This window comes from Chlamydotis macqueenii, chromosome 22 (assembly GCF_036417535.1).
Source record: "Chlamydotis macqueenii isolate bChlMac1 chromosome 22, bChlMac1.mat, whole genome shotgun sequence".
Lineage (NCBI taxonomy): Eukaryota > Metazoa > Chordata > Aves > Otidiformes > Otididae > Chlamydotis > Chlamydotis macqueenii.
Genome location: NC_141577.1, coordinates 1,101,946 through 1,120,508, shown reverse-complemented (window position 1 = coordinate 1,120,508; position 18,563 = coordinate 1,101,946). Strand labels below are relative to the sequence as shown.

Sequence of the window (18,563 nt, the reverse complement as noted above, 5' to 3'; positions counted from 1 at the left end):
CAAAAAGAGTTCACAAAGCATTTACCACCCCACTGCCAAAGTGCAGCCACCTCCCAGCAACAGAACCGTTAAAGAAAGCACCCAGCTGAAAACAGAAATACACGAGGAACAGCAAAGCTTCTCCTCTCCTGCAGAGGATGAGACAGGAGCCAAACCTCTTCCATGCTTCACTTGAAAAATACCTCCCAAACCTTTCTACTAGATCACTGCTTAGTTACATTCATCTCATTCAGACACTAACTAAACCCAACAAAATGATCCCGTGGCATAATTTTAACACAACCGCTTCAAAACAGTGACTGTGCAAAGTAAACAAGCAGAGTAACTCAATTAAATCACAATTTTAATGCATCAATCATATGACAAGTGCCTGCCAGTATAATTTTACTAAGCCATATCACATTTACTTATCAAACCTAGGGGGAAAAAAATGACAAAAACACAGTTAAAGTTTTTACTCCTTTATTGATAAATGCTTTCCAGCCTTTCCAAACTGGATTGTTCAGTTAAAACCAAACCGAGAAAATACTTTCAACCTAAAATCCTCAATGTCCTCCTTAGAAGACACAAAGGGTAGCTCTGTTCTGACCACAAAGAAAAAGCTTGCAAGCCCAATTCTGGCTTTGGAAATCTAGAGCTTCAGAGTTGGCTTTTAAATAAGATCTTAAAGATTAATTTACAAAATGCAATAGAACTATGTGATATGATGCATGGCATTGAGATCTGCAGGACAGTGAAGAATCTTCAAACACCTTGAGCTGAGGCCAATGAACGGGCTATTTGGCTTCTTTGCATCCTAGAGGAAAAGAGGAAGACAAGTTGCCTACACACAGCACACCTGACTCCAGGCTAGGGAACTTTCCAGCATTACAAAACTGTAATGACTCCAATGCAATTCACAAGTTACAGAAAAGCTGTTAACAGTTGTGGATAATGTCAATTTCTGATCATCCGGCAAAAACTCAAATTCTTCAGCAGACAAACCAGTCACTGGAGCCACCAATAAATAAATGGATGAAAATGTAAGAACCTTAATCACTCTTCACTATTTTGAGTTGTGACATCTGATCACAACATCTTCACAGGAAATGTTGAAGATGCCAATTCCAGACAACCCACAGAAAAACTGATCAAAGGTGAGATGAGGCTTTCAAAGAATCAAAAAACTTATTCAGAAGCTAAACAAGAGCAAGCTCCAAACACAGGGACAGCATTTGCTTGGACAGACCCATGCAATGAAACAACACTCCTGACACCAGCACTTTGATGTATACTGTAGGCAGATGACTGTCAGGATAAGGAACGGGCATCAACAGCCCATTTGCCCTCAAAGTCACTAGAACATCTTGTGTCTCTCATTTTATTTCCCAGATTAGCAGTTTCGCAAGGCTCATCTCAATACATTAGCCTTCCTTGACATGTTGAGTACTAGGAACACTTCACAGACTTACGCAACATCTTTCTGATGCTTAATTAAAATAAGATTTCTGAAGAATTTCTCTAAAGCTTCTACAATAAGGATTCCATTGGGAGAAACTCCATTAGGGGTTTTTGTTTGGGTTTTTTTTTTTTTTAAGAGCAGGCTAAATCAGACAAGCGCTGCCCACAGACCTACACAGGCCCCCACACTGACTGCACTCATTAACAATCATTCTGACTTTACTCTGATTCTGGAAGCATTTAAGTGAGGCTAAGGACCAAGACACTCACCAGTTTTCCTGGTTTAAGAGGTAGCAGCAACCACACCCACCTTCTGGGCAGCTTCTTTCTTGGCTTGGTGAGCCTGCAACACTGCAACGGCCTCCTCCACCTTGGGGAGACAAGTTACCTAGTGAGACCTGCTCTCTCGACCCAAGCCTCCCCCAGTCCGCCCCATCTCAAGGAACAGGCCAGTTTACCTTTGACCGGAGGGACTCTGGAGACTCTAGCATGTGCAGCAGCTCCGAGTTGTCAATCTCTAGCAGCATTCCTGTGATCTTCCCCGCAAGGCTGGGGTGCATAGCTTGAATCAGAGGGAACAAACGTTCTCCTGGGGAGAAAAAAAAACAAAAAAAACAAAAAAACCCCCCAAAAAACAGTTCAGAGAGCTGAGTTTCAATTGAGGCACCTTTGAAACCCAAGGGGATTTCCAAAGTATAACGCAATCCATAAGAACTGGAGTTTCACTTACCCAGCATCTGTTTCTGTTCCTGGGGAGGGGCGGCAGCCAGCATGGAGGCCGTTAGCGGTTCCTGTCCCTGCACATGTACTGCAGGCTGAGGCACCTACAGAAAAGCAGACACAAGGGTTCTGAAATAGACACTAGGCTGATTGCTTCGTATTTAGAGACAATAATAAGATATTCCCTCCTTCTAAAACACAATCTTTGTCAAGACTACAGCAGAGAGTTTCAGAAAAGGACAGATAAGGATACCCTCCAAGTCCTGAACTCAAAATCCTGTAGTGTCACACTGTCACTGTAAATATCTTACAAAAACTGGATCAAACATAGTGAGACAAATAGCACAGCTAAGAAAGTTACAGTTGTGCTTGCTTTTTGTACAATACAGATGTTTATGGCAGAAGCAAACTGTGCCTTCAATGGTACCCTAGTAAGGATTTGGCAAAAAGGTGAGAGAATGAACAGTTGCAAAACAGGAAAGCAAAAAACCAGGAAAAATACCCTTACAGCAAATCTGGGTTAAAAAAAAAAAAAAGGATTGCAAGTACAAGACAGAAGGATTGCAAGTACAAGACAAATACATCAACTAGGTTGCCCTGACAAAGGTACAACTGCCAGGTTTTTTAAATTTCAACTTCTGATGCCTGTCTGGGTTATAAGAGTAGCTTGAAGTTTCTGTAAGAACGCTTCAGTTGGATGTAAAGCCTGTGACTGCAGGGACCTCGCAGCCCAGACCCTCATGTTACCTGCAAAGGCTGTACAGCTGGGTGTGGGCTGCGGACACTTGAGGCGTATTTGTACGGAGGAACTGCTCTGGGGGCTGGGGCAGCTACAGGCGGACGAGGAGCTAAACTCTGTGCTGCAGCACCAACACCTGCTAAAGAGGAGGAGAGCAGAATTAAACACATCCATAGCAACATGCAAGCAAGTTGGGATGTCTGATATTAACTGCTGAATTCAAACTATGCTCTGCACAGGCTAATACTGCTTTAGAAACTGGTGTCTCCAAAATGCAACTGGCTATTTAGGAAGGGACTGTTCTCCCTAAACTAAATCATACATTCCACATCCTGCATTTAAGATAATTTCTAGTTATTCACTGGAATAAAATGAATTTGGATGCTCTACTCTGAAAACAATATCCATATCCTACAGAGTTTTGGTTTTTTGAGTGGCAAATGTTGCAGAGGTGTAGAAATGAGTTCCAAACCAGTGGAAAGCAACCCATCTGGATTTCCACTGCTGAGCTGTGGCACTAGCTATCCCCAGACCCACACTGCACAGCAAGGAACAGGAAAGATGCAGTGCTGTCTCTGCCCCTTGCTCCAGGTGGCCTTTGGTTATCCACACCTGACAGCCACCTTTGGAAGCAGAAGTCTCAACTTCCCTCACAGACAAGGGGAAGAGCCTGGGAGGCAGACACCTTACCAACATGCTGGGCTGCGGCAGGGAGGCCACGAGAGGCCGGAGCATTGCCGGCAGGGGCCAGATGGCGCAGTGCTGGCCGTGGTCCAGACTGGCGCATGGCATTTGGCATTCCCTGGAAGCCTAATGGAAGAAATGAGGGGAAATCCTCAAAACAGAACTGACCAGCAAGTCAGGACAGTCAGCTACAGAACGCAGGCTGGAGTTGCGCACAGAAAGGAAAGCATGCATTGTTCTTGCTGGAAAGCACAGCCAGGAGGGTCACGCAACCAAAACACTGTCTCTAGCATGCTCACCTTGAGGCCTTCCCCCTTGTTGCCAGCGTGGGTTGGGTCTCATCTGCGTCATTTGATTGGGTGCATAGTAAGTGGGTCTGCTCTGAGCCTGAAGAAAAACAGACAAACTCAGAGGCAACTTCTCAGCAAATAACAAAATATTGTTTACAATGTTTTCACAGTGTCGCCAGGGCTCAGCACTCAATTCACGTTAAGAGACGAGGCAGCTGGGAAGGTCACAGAATTCATGCCACTGACTGTACCCCTCATTAGCAGTTATCTGCTTATAGGCATAAGGAAGGCTCAGTGAGATTACTGCAGCTGAACCAAAGCTCCAGGACAGGTTAAAAAAAAAAAAAACAAACACACTAGCTCAGCTCACCTGGGGCACAGCAGGCATGAAATATCCCCCAGCAGCAGGCTGGAACTGGTTAATGATTGTGTTGGCAGGCAAGGCTCTCATCCCAGCAATGCGCTGCATGTACTGGTTAGTTAGATGGGCCTTTCGCTCTTCTTTCCTTTGTGCAAGCGCAACATACAACGGCTTTGAGCCCACAATTCGCCCATTCATCTCTGTCACAGCTTTCGTAGCTTCCTCTGGAGAGGAAAAGCAGACAAAGCCAAACCCTTTGCTCCGTCCATCTTCCAGCATCACCTGCAGTAAAGATCAATTGCTAGTGGAGTACCATTACAAGAACTTCGCATAAGAATCTGTATTTTTTAAACGTCAGATTTCAGGCAGGTAGGACGAAACTGTTGCAGAGGTGTAGAGACAGGTACTCGATGAAGGAGAAGTCACCTGTCTGGATTTACTCTGCTTTTCTGTAAGCACCATGTGTCCCCAGGCCCACACTGCGCAGTAAGGAATGGGAAAGATTTGGTGCAGCCTCTAAACACACACAGGGAAACGCCAGTTCACGCTTATTGGGAGTCACCACAAACAAGCATGTTTGCCACTTCCTGCCTTCCCTTTTCATGAGAGAATGAAGCAAGTTTTCAGTAAAATCCCACCGAGACCCAAAGAAACCTGTGTATTTACTAGTCCGGATGTTCTCAGGACCACACTGACCAGGGGATGTAAGAACTGCCCTTCCATCCCATGTCGATAACAGTTCCTTCTTCAGGCTTCAAAATCTAAATACCCCCTGGCCCCGCAGTACCTTGGCACTCGTTATTGACCCAAAAGGTGAGAACTCCTTCCTCAGTTTTTCATCATCTATAGTGTCATCTAGGTTTTTAATGTACAGGTTAACACCCTAGAAGGGAGAGAACAATAAGACATTCATAGCATTAAAGAAAATCTTGAGCACATCAACTGTTAGCATCCATCTGCTAGAGCCGTATTTGTCTGAAAACTCTTAATTTAGCATAGTGTTCCTTTCACACCACCCAAAACTGAAGGCAATAAATGTCGCAAAGGCGTAGAGACAAGTCCCACTGTGGTGAAAGGGAGCTTGTCTGGATTTCCTCTGCTTTCCTGTCGCATCATGTGTCCCCAGTCCAGCACTATATCGCAAGGGGTGGGAAAGATTCAGATGCGATCGCTGACGTGACCCAGTTTTGCCATTAATTAGAGACAGCATAGGGTTACGCTGTCTCTTGCCATCCTTCTAGGTATCCCCGTTTGAAAATAAAGGGGACTACATGATTGTTTCCTCACATCCTCCTTTCATTGCCCTGAGGCCCCCACTTTGCCCCTAAATACCACAGAGTTGCCTTCACATTTTAACTCCCAGGACCTCTCACAGGACAATGACTGATTAGTTTGTTAATTCTTTTCAAGTCTGCCAATAGACTGAAAACAGTGCTTAAACTAAAAAAATGAACAGACTATTCACCTGGTACCGGCTGAGTCTCTCTTGTTTTAGCTGTTCAAACTTCCGTTTCAGCTCTGCCTGGCGCTCAACCTTCTTCTGTGCTCGGCCCACAAATACCATTTTGCCATTGATATCCTTTCCATTCATTTCTTCTACTGCCTGGAGAGAGGGTTCAAAAGGAAACAGTCAGCTGCTGAAACAACACAGCACCTGATCCTGTTCCGAACAGGACTGTCCAAAGCTCACTTGCCTGTTAGCCAATGCACCAAGGTTAGCACTTTACCTTTGCTTCCATGTAATGACGGGATAATTAAAGACAAACTGGAGTTAAAGAGATCATGCTGACAACACCACTGTAATTGCTGGACAAACAGCTACTTGTGAACTTATTCCAACCCCTTCTTGCAATTAAGGCCAAATTTTAACAAGCATTCTGCTTAGAGAAGACCATTTCTAAGCCCTGTTCTCACTCTAGATGCCTGCCTCCTCCTGAAGCCCTGCACTGCAGTATTTCTTCAGCAATTAACGTTCTTGATTTTACCATTCCATCCTGTGTGGACCTAGTAATCTGAGGAAATGCCAAGGTACCCTTGAATGCCAAGCCAGTAAGGTGAAAATGGTTTCTAAGTCCCCATATCTAAAAGAGGTTATGCCTGAGGCAGAGCTCTCTCCCATTTTAGTGACAGGCTCCTATGATAAACTAGGTAAGTTTTTCTTCTCTGAAGACACCCAAGCAGCATAAAAATGGTCATACCTTGTTAGCATCTTCATGCTTTTCAAAGCTTACAAAGCCAAAGCCTTTGGATTTTCCAGTGGGGTCTGTCATCACTTTAACACTCAGAGTTTTACCTGTTACCAAGGGACAGGGTTAGTACAACATCATAAAACTATTTCAAGACTATTAAACTCTAGATAATAGCCTCAGCCTTCTCTCTCATCTGCTGGTCAGCCTCCGTCTCCTGTCCAACGTTCGGCACAACTGCTACCCACATCTCTACCCTCTGTATTCCTCAGCCACAGTGACCCATGCAGAGCTACACAAACAGCAGCAGCGCTGTTAAACTACCATGGGTCACAAAACTCACAGCCTGATTAAAAGTATTTCTGTATTTACCGTATTTGCTGAAGAGCTCCTTTAGCCTTTCATCATCCATGTCATCCCCAAAGTTTTTAATATAAACATTGGTGAATTCCTTTGCCTTGGCTCCCAACTCAGCCTCCCGCTCTTTACGAGACTTGAATCTCCCAACAAATCTGTAAGAAAGAATGAAAAATCCCAATAAGCAGTTTATTTTCAAGAGCTAAAAAACAATGTGTGATCTGCAGTGAGGCAAAAAAATGAGTGTGTAGTAAGAGCTGGGAATGAGGACAAGAAAGGGTGGCAGGAGAAGGACAAACAGGCCACAGACCAACCAGAAAAATCACCTGTCCTACGGTTGGCCAAGGCTGCCCACCCAGCTCTGCAGTGGAGAGAGTGTTGGCCACAGAAACCCACCCCAGCCCACTAGCAGCGAGGGAGCAAACCAAGGCCTGGTCAGGGAAACCCACCAGCCCTGTAATGGAGGGGTAGCAGGCCGTGGCTTGGGCAGGGTCACTCACCAGCCCTGTAGTGGAGAGGTAGCAGGCCAAGGCTTGGGCCAGGAGAACCAGTGCCTTGTGTGTCCCTGTTAATACCGAGAGGCATCACGGTTCATGCGATCGTTGCTGCTGCTGGCTGTGACACTCACACTTTGCGGTCGTTTAGCAGCATGCCGTTCATCTTCTCGATGGCTCTATCTGCAGCATCCTGGGTCTCAAAGTGCACAAACGCGTAGCCTTTAGAGCCATTTTCATCACACACCACCTAGACATGCGAAAGGAAAACAAAACGTCAGCTCTCTGAACACATTTTCTCCTTCACACTTAGACACAAGGCCAGCATGTGAACACGGGTTACTGCCAAGGGTCAGCGCTAGGAAGAGGTTCTGTGTTTCAGACTTGCACACTTCATGACCAGATCTGACGTAACTTCAATCCCTAACCTTTTGGTCAGCTCTGCCATTTAGGGACTCCACTCCTCACTTGGCGAGAGGTGGCTCTTTCGCTCCCTGCACTGGCCGTGTCTGATCACCTCACCACTATAACAGAATTGGATAAAGTAACCGCATCTCACCTTGCAGGACAAAATATTCCCAAACGCTGAGAATGTGTCATAAAGTGCCTTGTTATCAATGGATTTGTCCAGGTTCTTAATGAAGACATTCCCAACCCCTGACTTCCTCAAGGAGGGGTCCCTCTGAGACCACATGATGCGAATGGGTTTTCCTTTGATCACATCAAAATTCATGGTATCTAGAGCACGCTCAGCTGGAAGAGAAGTCAAGAACAGATTTCTGTGGTTTGTCAAAGGCTTCCATTATGTGGGTGACCGTTTTCTCTGAATTTTACTCAGCTCATGGAGACATTTGGGGTAATACCATGGGCAACCAATCCCAATGACATTTTACCTCAACATTTCAAGGGAGGTCTTTGCAGCACAGTCACTAGACACGCTGAAGTATATAACAGGTTTAACAGACTGATTTAAATGAACATGATAGTAATGTTTTAACAACCTTAGCAAAATGAATGGCAAAATGCTTGGTGTTTATTAGCTGTATTCTTAACTACTATAAAGGTAAACTGCTGCACCCAAAGAAAGGAATACAGTAAAGCCTGGGTGGGGGAAAAGGAAGTAACAAAAGTGCCATGTTTGTTTTTCATGAAGCTCACGACTACCTGCACTCATTCCTGTTAAGAGAAAAGGATCATCTCCCTGTCAGGTCAGGGAAAACGTGCACAGGCACGTGGCTGGCTGGGAAGACGTGAGTCAGCCTCTATAACTTACGTGGCCAAAAAAAATTATTTCCAAGTTGCTCAATCTAAAGATCACAGCAAGAGTGGACAAATCTCTGGGGAAAAAAAAAAGTCTATATACCTGATCTGATTTAACGGTGAAGTGTTTATCTAAACTCTAAAACCCCAGCACTGTCATTCTAACCTACACTGAAACCCCGCTCCACGGTTCTATTTCTGCTACCCACCGATATATTAAAAGGATCATTACGTACACCATTAGGATCTTGTTCATAAAAGTGAGATGCTTGGGACTCTTCTGTGCCAGAAAACACTCCCAGCATGGAATGAGCAGAGCAAAAGACTGTTAATTCCCAGCATGAAGCAGGGAAAGAGAGGGATAGACATGCATTTAAAAAAACCCAAGGAACATTAACATGGCAGAACACAAGATTTCCAAATTTGTTTGGCTCAGTTCTTCCAGGCCACCCTCACCCAGTGATACTTGCTGACGAAATTTCAGGAGCAGCAAACTCAAGGGAAATGCCAATGCAAACGCCTTCCTTCACGTGACTTTGCTAGTGCAGCCACAGTAACTACTCAGCGCCTCACTGAGCCTTCCCTAGAATGCCAAAGGGACATTGCCTCCAAAGACTCCTGCACTCCCTACCTCCAAAGTCAGTCTGAACTACTGCATGGAACCTTCTTTACATTTTTCATGTGCTTTGAAAATGTTTTTTTTTTTTGTTGTTGTAGGTTTTTAAATTGAAGTGGTACCATCATGATTTTCCTATTTTCCCCAGTCCTTCACACGTACACCCCGCTGGGAAACAAGCTCTGCCGGATTTCATTCCTGAAGTAGTCAGATGTGCAATAAAAAAAAAAAATGAAGGAGGAAAGTTATACCTGCTAGGACTCTATTAGCTCTGTTTGGTCAAAGGTGTTAAATTCAATTAACTGCAGTGCTAAAATGATTCCTCAGCTGCTACTCTGAATCAACGCAACTGAGGTTCTTTCCGCAGTCCTTTCCTAGTAGGCACTTCAGCAGGCAACTTGGCCCAGCTTGTCAAATTTGGCAGCGTTTATTTATAGCAGGGAGAGGTCCTGCAGAAGTATGTGTTGGCTAGGACACAAACCAGTTGTATATACCATTTGCAGCAGAAACACCGCTCCTGCCGAAAGGGGACAAGCAGATGAAGCAGTGGCACGCAACCAGAGGGAACTGTGGAACACTGCAGCAGCTACCGCCATACGGACTATGAACTTACTCCCCATTCTCTCAAGCTTCCTGAGCACACACTTAAGTAGATACTATTGCACTGCTCTTTCCACAGCTTGCTAGTGTTCCGTGCTATTATTATACCCTGCTTGAAGATCGCTCAGACACTTCTTGTGAGCCGTGGTATAGGAAAGCCTGGATAGATTCCCTGATTTGAGGGAGGTCTGCCGCACCACAGGTGGAAAAGCAATCACATTACACCAGGACCTAAGAAAACCTGTTAAGGATCAGCATAAGTTACATGAATGACTCAGACCAGGCACATCTCACTCATTTCCCCAATCTGAGCAAACACCTTCTCATTTTCTTCTGTTTAAGCCACCAAGCTTCACCCATTTCAGTTCCTGTATCAGTTCCTCCCACTGGTTCCTGTCATCCTTCCAGCAGACTCAACTGCAACTCATATATAACATTATACACGTTCTTAACCCCTTTCAGGCTTCCTTTCCCTTGCTCTTCCCCTTCTGGATAGGGAAAGCCTACGAATACTCCTTGCAGTTTGTCTCAGGCCCCAAAGTAATTAATCTCCCTTACAGGCTCCCTGATGCAGAGCTAATACAAAGCTGGAATTAGCGACTGCGGTTGAGCAGCATATAGATAACCACATGCACCGAGATCCACCCATGAGAAACTCTGCACGAGTTTTCTTCTGCAGAGATGGCTGCACTGCAAACGGCCAGGCTCTTGCTTACATCACGAAGCAAAAAAGACCCAGCAACAAAAGCACACAGCAAAAATTTAACCACTTTTTTTTTTTAAAAAAGAGAGGCTGCATACAGAACAGACTTAAGTCCCTTGATTGCTGAAGTTACAACAAAATGCTGTTGGCAAGGAAGCACATGTAAGCAACCACGCTTCCCTTTTAACTTCACACGGGCATTTACATTACACAGGTCTCCTCCTACACTGTCTTCTCTTCTTCAAGGAAAAGGAGAGACAAAGTTTCTCTCTACTCTTCTACCATTCTTCAGAGACACTTATCTAACCCGAGCTGTGGGTTCCTCCTTGGCCTGGGAAGTGTTCTGTTTTCTCTGCACTTCCAGAACAGCTTATCTCTACAGCCGCACTAAAGTTTCTCCGCTTCATTATCCGAGTTGTCATGTCATGACTGCTGTCAATGTTACGAAACCCTGGAATGCAATTAAATTGCACGAGGAACACATGAAAACGGGAATTCAGCTTTTCTTTCAAATGAAATGAGTTTGCTTTCTTTCCCTTCTTCACAGTCAAACAGAATAAATATTAACGACCACAGCCGAGCCGGAACTAGCCAGAGCTTTGAAGTGTTTCCTTAATCTGCCTGTCACAGTACGACAGATTCGGTGTTCAGCACTCACGGATTGCTACGCCAAAGAACTGCAATCAAAAACAGCAGAGCTTATTTTCACTAAAAATAACCTCTCTGCAGCAGACTACCAGTTAGACACAGCGAGACATTTCCTGCATGTCCAGAAAGTAACCCCTTCCATTAGCTAACAAAAAATGTAAAGAAAAACACAAGCTTTGAATGAATTTGGAAACAGGAGCTCTGGAAGTACAGAGCACATGCAGGATGTGACCGTGTGATCTCCCGGCAGCCCCACACGATGGGGAAGAGTTCTGGCCTCTCGACTTGCTCTGTGGTCTTTCTCTAGTCATAGGGACAGAGTCTTACTTCCCCCACAAAAAAGCTAAAGTATTGTTTTCTTCAGATTTACAAAGCACTCGTTCTTCCACAAAAAGTGCCAGGGAAATGCAAACTATCATGCATCAACTTCTTTAATACCTACTGCCACTCCAGGCATACTAACAATGTGTCCAAAAGAACTTCCCCAAAAGTTTTCAGAGCACAAAGCTTCCGGATTACTTTAAGTGTTATTTTTAGCACCTACCATCACCCATAAATCAAAACAGATCCCTACAGTGCTACAGAACACCCCTCATCTTCTCACAAGTTTAATAAAATCAGGTCCAAAAGCACTTTTGACTAGGCATTCCTGGAAGAAAACACAGATCACTCCTCCTTTCAGTCCTCATGCAGGCACTACTGAGTATTGCCACTTTGAAAGCAAAAGCCAAATTTCTGCATTTGACAGTAAAAATTGTATTATTCATATTTCAGTCTTCATTTCAGAGAGACTGCAACACACCACCAACGGGTTCACCTTCCTAAAATTATCTGTTTATGTTCTGCTCCACTACATTTAGTACAGCACCTGGTTTTTACTTATGCAAAGTGACACTTGCTGCAGTTTGCCAAACAGAAGAAGTTAGGAGCTTTCCAGAAGAGATCTCCCCATGAGGGCAACAGGAGTTGGAATATTTCTCCTTCCAGATACTAACTCCATTATTAGGTTTAAATTACTTGCTCCTCTAAGACCCATCAGTAACAAGACACCACTCACTTTGTCAAAGTATCACTTGAAGTACGGGGACTTCCTAAAATGTCTGCTGCGGCACCAGGAGCCCAGAGTGATGCAACCTCCCTCTAAATTCCTGCCTACTTATTACCATAAAAGATTACCTTGAAATATATCCGAAGGCCACCTGTCTTCGTACTGGTATGAGGGACAGAACCTCTTTCTGCTAAAGCAAGCACACGTGACTAGCCACTCTTCCTTTTTAACATCACAGCTACACACCTCATCCAGGTCCTCTCTACTTCCAGATAACTTTATCCATACTTCTGCACCCTATCTCCCCAACACTTACCTACCGCAGGCTCCGAGTTCCTCCTTGGCTTTATTTCTGCTGCTTGTTTTTATTTCTGCTATCCTAAAAAATGAGATCATAGCCTAGATGAAGGCAGGTGCACCTGGGTAACCGTACTCTTGCTTGTACAGCACGTGAACATATCAAGGTGGTTTTATAAGAGGGAGTCCAGAGCAGAGAGGTTCAGCAGAGCAGGAGAGGACCACAGACACAGGCTCTCAGGTTCTTTCCTTCTCACTGAGAAGTTTTAAAACACACAAACACATTGCTTAGCCTGTATAAAAAGTACTTCTGAGAGTTCCATGAACAAGAAATCATGCACTGGGGTGCAAGCCAGCTTTTAATCAGCCTGGCAGGAGAGAGGATCAGAAGTGCTCGATCAGATCAGCCAGCATCCCAAGGAAAGGGCATGCAGAAGGTGTTCTGACCTGGAGAGAATGGAAGCTGGGATGGCACATAGTCACAACAGGCTACATAAAATCCAAACATTCCAGCCAAGAGCTCAATCCCAGAGTCTCTGCTGGCTTGCGGGAATAGGATTTTGTAACGTTTGTGTAGTCCACACAACAAATACTTTGATACAAAGTCAATGTATCACCCTGTGCAACAGACTGCTCTCTGTCAAAGCGTAAAGCAGGGTAACCTACCACAGGCTAAAGGAAAGTTCACTCGCTGCTGAAATCTGTGCTGTTGTGAATGGATTCTGAATCCAAGGGAAGAGTTCCCTCTCCCCTTTGGCTGTCTATCACATATAGATACTGCTGCATCACAGGGCAGAGCAATAAACTCGCACCAGTCAACAAGCAAAGGCTCTGGAAACTAGGGCAGAAAACGCTGACCCATTTTTCTTCCAGAAAAGACATGTTCCCGAATGACCTCTTCTGTCCCATCTTTCACATGCTGCTGCTGCTTCAGCTCTGGAATACCTACTTGAGCAGGAGCCAAATCAAAGTACGAGAAAAAGGGTCTGGCAAGAGCAAGTCAACCTGGCTTCCACATGTAAGACAATCTGGTTTCGCGGATTTAGCAATGCACCTTCCTTCCTACTAACACAGGGATATCTTTCCCCAGACTGGGAGACCCATCTGGCTGCTTGCACAAACACAGCAGCCTGCAGTCCACCAGATCCCCCAAATGTGAAATTGGAGTGACCAGGCAGCCAGTCCACCAGATCTCCCAAATACGAAATTGGAGTGACCAGGCAGCCAGAGGCTCAGCCAGTCAAACCAAACACTCAACAAGGGCTGACTACTCTGAACTTCTTCTGCCAGGACTGCACGAAGACCCACACAAACAGCCTAAACCTACACAGGAACGAAGGGGAACACAGCGGAGATTATTCTTTTATGCAAGCTGGAATAAACCCAAGTCTCCCAAGTTTAATATCAGTAAGAGAGAAATAGGTCTGTCTATCAGAGAAGTTACCAAGATGTGCATTTGTAGAGTATTTTGGAGATACTGAGTTGTAAAAAATACTTCAGCTTCACAATCACCAGCAAGTGATTACTTATCCTGTAACTAACACCTTGCAGGCAGCTGCACGGCAGTACGCACTGACAGCAGTGCGGATTAGTGGAAAAAAAAGTGAAGAAAAGTGAAGAAAAAAGCTGTAGATGCAGTTGCATATGCCACTTACCATCTGCTGGCTGCTGGAAGTTGACGTAGGCGTACCCCAGGGACCGGCGGGTGATCATATCCCTGCAGACCCGAATGGAGAGAACGGGCCCGGCAGGGCTGAACTTCTCGTAGAGCATGGCCTCGGTGACATCGGGGTGCAGGTCCCCCACGTACAGCGATGCCATCGGGTAACTGCTGGCAGCCGCGTTCATCTTCCCCCGGGAGCTATGAAGGCTTTATTCTTCAAGTTTCTTTAAGTCAAGCTTTTAGTAAATATTTAAACCGGGAGAAAAGTTAAAATCTTATTTAAAAGCCTCAGTAAGCAGGGGCCTGCAGAAGCAGCTCGGGAGAGGCCGGCTGGCAGGAGGGTGAGCGCAGGGAGGGTGCGGCGGTGGGGACCGGCTGCTCCGCCACGCCGGGCCCCGGAACAGAGAGCGGCCGGCGGGGGAGAGGCCTGGAAATCAGCAAAAAAAACCCAAAGTTAAGCCTCCAGGAGAGCAGGGCTCCAAAATGAAGCCAAAATTCATACGCCAGCTCCCGAGTGCTTCTCCTGCCAGCTCTGGGGCAAAACTCTCCTCAGTCTCCCTAAAACCACGTCCCTTAATTTTGCTTTAAGAGCTTAAATCAGCCCCAGCTCCCCAAAGCGGAGGCCGCTTGATTTTCTGAAGTTAAAAAAAAAAAAAAAGAAAAATAATCTTCTCTGTAAAATATATATTTATACGAACCTCTCTTTTAAAATTAAATCTTCTCTGCTAGGCTCATAGCAGATAGATAAAGTACGCCGGCTCCAGCGGGGCACTAACACGCGGCGGCCGTTGAGCGCCCGGAGGGGCGGCCGGGCTGGTGGGCGGGAGCCGGACCCCCCCGCGCCCTCCCTGCCCCGCGGTCCCGGCCCGGGGCGGCGCAGGGCCCGACGCCGACTCACGCGCTGCGGCCCGAGGCGGGCGGAGAGGCGGCGGCGGGCGGCGGGCGCCCCTTTATAGCCGCCGCGGCGGCGCGAGCGGGGCCGCCGTGCCGCGCCGAGACAGGAGGCGGCCAGGCCCGGCGGGGAGCGACCTCCCGCCGCCCCACGCGCCGCCGCCGGCCGCTGCAGCGACCCCAGCGGGGGGGAGGACCGGCGCCCGCCCGGCCTGAGGCGGGGCGGGGCCTGCGCGGGCCGAGGGGGCTCGCGGCATCCGCCATTTTGGGGGCGCCGCTGGGCGACCCTCGGCCGGGACATGGCGGTCGCGGCCCTTCGGGGTTCCCCTGCCATCGGCCTGGCTCCGGCGGCCTCGCATGCCCCAGCCTCCATTTCTTCCCAAACTGCTCCCAGCACCAGGAATCCCAAATTCCCTGGCTCGTTCTCTCCCCTCACGGTGAACACGTGGCAGGAGGGACAGGTGCCATGCTGCCAGGCACTCCCCTTCAGACCCCAGCCCCTCACCGCGCCTCAGCAAAACCTAGTTTTCCTCTGGCTGCCCCACGACATCCACCCTTCACCTCCGCCAAGCCAGCAACCCACTCAATAAACAAGCATGGCGACTCCCTGACCCTGCAGATCTATGTGGTCGCCATGTAAAATGGTGCCCGAGTGGTGTTCAGAGAGGAGCTGTGCCGCCTCGCAGCTCAGGACGCGTGCTGATGCCACGGCAGCTCGAGCAGCAGCAAAGTTTCCCCCCTGCATGGGGATGGCAGGCCAGATTTAGGGCAAAACAATCCTCTGTGGGCAGCTGGCAGGGACACACCCCCAGCAACACCCCCCAGAAGGGTGTTTTTGGGGATGTTTTCCATCCCATCCCTGGATGTCTCATGGGGCAGCTCAGTCCCACCACAAAATGCGAGGGGCCCAGGGAAGCCTCCTCGAGAGAGCGGGCCCATGGGGCTGGGAGCAGGACAAAGAGCAGGATGAGCAGAGGAATACACTGAGAGAGCAAATAATTCCTCTGGGATAATTTTTCTCGCTGCTCCAGGCTGTGGTTTTGGAGGTATCACTGTTGGTGAGACAAGGAGCGGCCAAAGCTGGAGCCGTTCCGACAGCCCCCTCCTCTTCAGAGCATAATTTTTCCTCGAATAAGTGCAAGCTCCTGCAGCAGCCCTGGCGCTGCGCCAGCTCACATCATGGGCTGCCCTGGAGCGGGACCAAGGGTCCTCGACATCTCCCCGTGGAAGTCAGTCCCTCTTCCCAGGGAGAGGGCTGAACAACTCCAAAAGCAGAAGAAAGCCGTTGGAACAAGAGAAGGATTCACCCCCCTCCTCTGTCCCACAGCTCCACGCTCACGAGATGCAGCCCTGAGGAGACCCGTAATTATCCGTTTCCAGCATCTTCAGCAGAGCGTGAGGACACAGCAGCACGGGATTCAGTGATTCATCAGTGACCTTCAGGCACCATGGATGTCCTGTTAAGGGGGACTAAGATAGTCTACAGAAGCTGGGAGCTGGCCTGCTGTGATTTTTCTGCTCTACATCACATTGCCTTTAATTTGCTTTAAAGTGGGATACGATGTTATCACAAAAACAGTATATGATACCTATGCCTTCATTACAGTGGAAAAATCGAGAGCAGCAGAATAAAAGGTAACAATAGCAAAGTAGATTGTAATATTTTGTAGTATTTTCGGTCCAAGTTATTTTCTAAAGACATAAATCATCCTCCTCCTGAGCTTATTGTCTCCCTCCCACAGCCAGTGGTGCTGGGAGGCAGCGCTGGTGGGGTCGTGCCCAGCGCCTGCCGGTTTCACGGCTCAGTCCTTCGCAGCCGGGCATCTCAGCTGGCAAACCGCGGGCTGAGACAAGCGTTGTGCTGTGGCCAGAGTTTGGCATGGCTCCTGCTCTGACAGCTAAAGTCAAAACACAGCCGAGCTCACAGAACGTATTTCCACACAAAACGCCCTTTGGCTGCAAGCAGAGAATGGCTTTTATTTGAAACACATTTATTGACATTTGCGCCCCTCCCAGGGGACGCCATGCAGACAGCTACAGTCCTGTCTCCTCCTCCGTCCTTTTCACTCTGGACACAAACTGATGGGCTGGGGGTACCCCCTGCCACGAGAGCCCAGAACTGCCCCAGGGACCCCACTGCTCTTGGTACCCTCAACACACGAGTGCTCCTGGTGACCAGCGATGCCCGAGATCCTCCCAGTTTGCCCTCTCAAGACCTTCAGCTGTGCCTAGAGCAAAGGTTACATCTCTCAATGTCTTTGTCCCGCCAGTCCCTCCCTATCAGTGATGCTGGTGTGAGACCCATCACCTGGCGGCCTCCCAAGCCGCTTTGCTATCATGTGTCTGAGTGGCACCTCGGTCGCTTGATGGCCATCATAAAAGATCATCTATTTTTCAACACGGATGGCAAGTTTTCAGCCGAGTGCTGGCCCTGGTCGAGGATTTCTCCTCCTTGGCCTTGGGATTTTACCAGCAGAGGGCAGGCCGGGATTGCACGGCAGAAGCACATCTCACCGGGGCAGGCAGCAGCGAAGCTGGGACGAGCAGCATTTCTCACGCGGGGAATCTGGGAGAGCAGGGCTCCCTCGCTGCTACAGCACCTGCTGCATAGCCGATCTCCCACAGCTGGGAAGTGGCCCTCTTTCCTCCAAGTGGCAGGCGACGGCTCGCTCCTAAGGACCCTGTTTCGTTCCCGCCTCGCTGCTGTCGGAGCTGGAGAGGTGTTCAACATCGCTGCGCGCGACCGAGCAACCCCAGCCGGACTGCGCCAAACACAGCCCACGCGTTCCCAGAGGCCTCACATTATGGTTTTTTGCCTAAAGAATGAGGATGAAGAGAGTGCGCAGAGAGTTAGGGGATTTCCCCTACAGGGTAGATCAAAAGTTGCCAGGATGTGTTAGCGATGTTGAGGCTAAGGAAAACCCTGGGAAAAAAAACGAAGCTCCAGTCCCGGGCTACTGCTCTAATCACCATGTTGCTGTGGGGAGAAAACCCCACGGGCCCAAACCGATGGCCTCCCACTCGCTCCGGCTCCCGTTTGATCCGCAGAGATCAGGAAGTGTTTTTTTTTTTCACTGTCTCTGTTTTGTTTTACCACTGCAGCCTGCGGGGCTGGTTTGTGTGCCTGCCTCCCACGGAGGGTAATTCGGTTCCGCTCTGTGGCTGGGGCCACACCAGAGCAGAGCTCCCGCCACCACCTCCAGCCGGGTCAGGGCAGCCCAGGCTCCAGCGGGACGGCCCGGCGTCAATAGCCCTGTTATTCCTCTTGGAGTTTCTCTCCGCTTCCAGACGGATGCTGCGTTATTCCATCACAGCTGCAGTTGCTCCCTTCCAGCAATTCCCAACACAGCACTTAAGGCAGGGATTTATGGGCGGTTTTGAAAGGCATTTTGGAGAGAGAAGGAGTTATGGGAAAGGAAGTTGAATTCCCTCCATTCCCCAGAAAATTCTCCCAGCATCTTTCACGAGCAGGATCGTTTACTGGTCCTTTCCTCAGAGCAGAGACAAGCTCTCAGCTGTGGCTCTTTGTTTAGTCCAAAGCATTTCCCGACAGGGAAGCAGCAGGG

General features: G+C 48.0%; 1 protein-coding gene and 3 non-coding genes across 6 annotated transcripts; all 4 read right to left on the bottom strand.

The window, feature by feature from the left end:
- Positions 1-445: 445 nt before the first annotated feature.
- Positions 446-15,030, bottom strand: PABPC4 (poly(A) binding protein cytoplasmic 4). Of its 3 annotated transcripts, XM_086764835.1 has the most exons (16): positions 14,805-15,029; positions 14,099-14,533; positions 7,831-8,024; positions 7,406-7,521; positions 6,793-6,932; positions 6,433-6,527; positions 5,700-5,837; positions 5,022-5,117; positions 4,244-4,516; positions 3,883-3,970; positions 3,590-3,709; positions 2,908-3,038; positions 2,171-2,264; positions 1,899-2,029; positions 1,711-1,810; positions 446-796 (listed from the first exon to the last, which is right to left on the bottom strand). In XM_086764835.1, the coding sequence occupies exons 2-15, from the start codon at positions 14,289-14,291 to the stop codon at positions 1,724-1,726; spliced, it is 1,896 nt and encodes a 631-aa protein (XP_086620961.1). In that variant the 5' UTR covers positions 14,292-14,533; positions 14,805-15,029; the 3' UTR covers positions 446-796; positions 1,711-1,723. The 3 variants fall into 3 exon arrangements, with proteins under 3 accessions (XP_086620961.1, XP_010121144.2, XP_086620960.1); XM_010122842.2 differs by having other exon boundaries at positions 2,908-3,035; positions 14,099-15,030; XM_086764834.1 differs by having other exon boundaries at positions 14,099-15,029.
- LOC147598041 (small nucleolar RNA SNORA55) lies at positions 3,338-3,469 on the bottom strand. The gene has a single exon (XR_015260947.1). It is a non-coding gene; the product is annotated as a small nucleolar RNA SNORA55 (small nucleolar RNA).
- LOC147598040 (small nucleolar RNA SNORA55) lies at positions 4,613-4,745 on the bottom strand. The gene has a single exon (XR_015260945.1). It is a non-coding gene; the product is annotated as a small nucleolar RNA SNORA55 (small nucleolar RNA).
- Positions 5,268-5,400, bottom strand: LOC147598039 (small nucleolar RNA SNORA55). The gene has a single exon (XR_015260946.1). It is a non-coding gene; the product is annotated as a small nucleolar RNA SNORA55 (small nucleolar RNA).
- Positions 15,031-18,563: the final 3,533 nt, after the last annotated feature.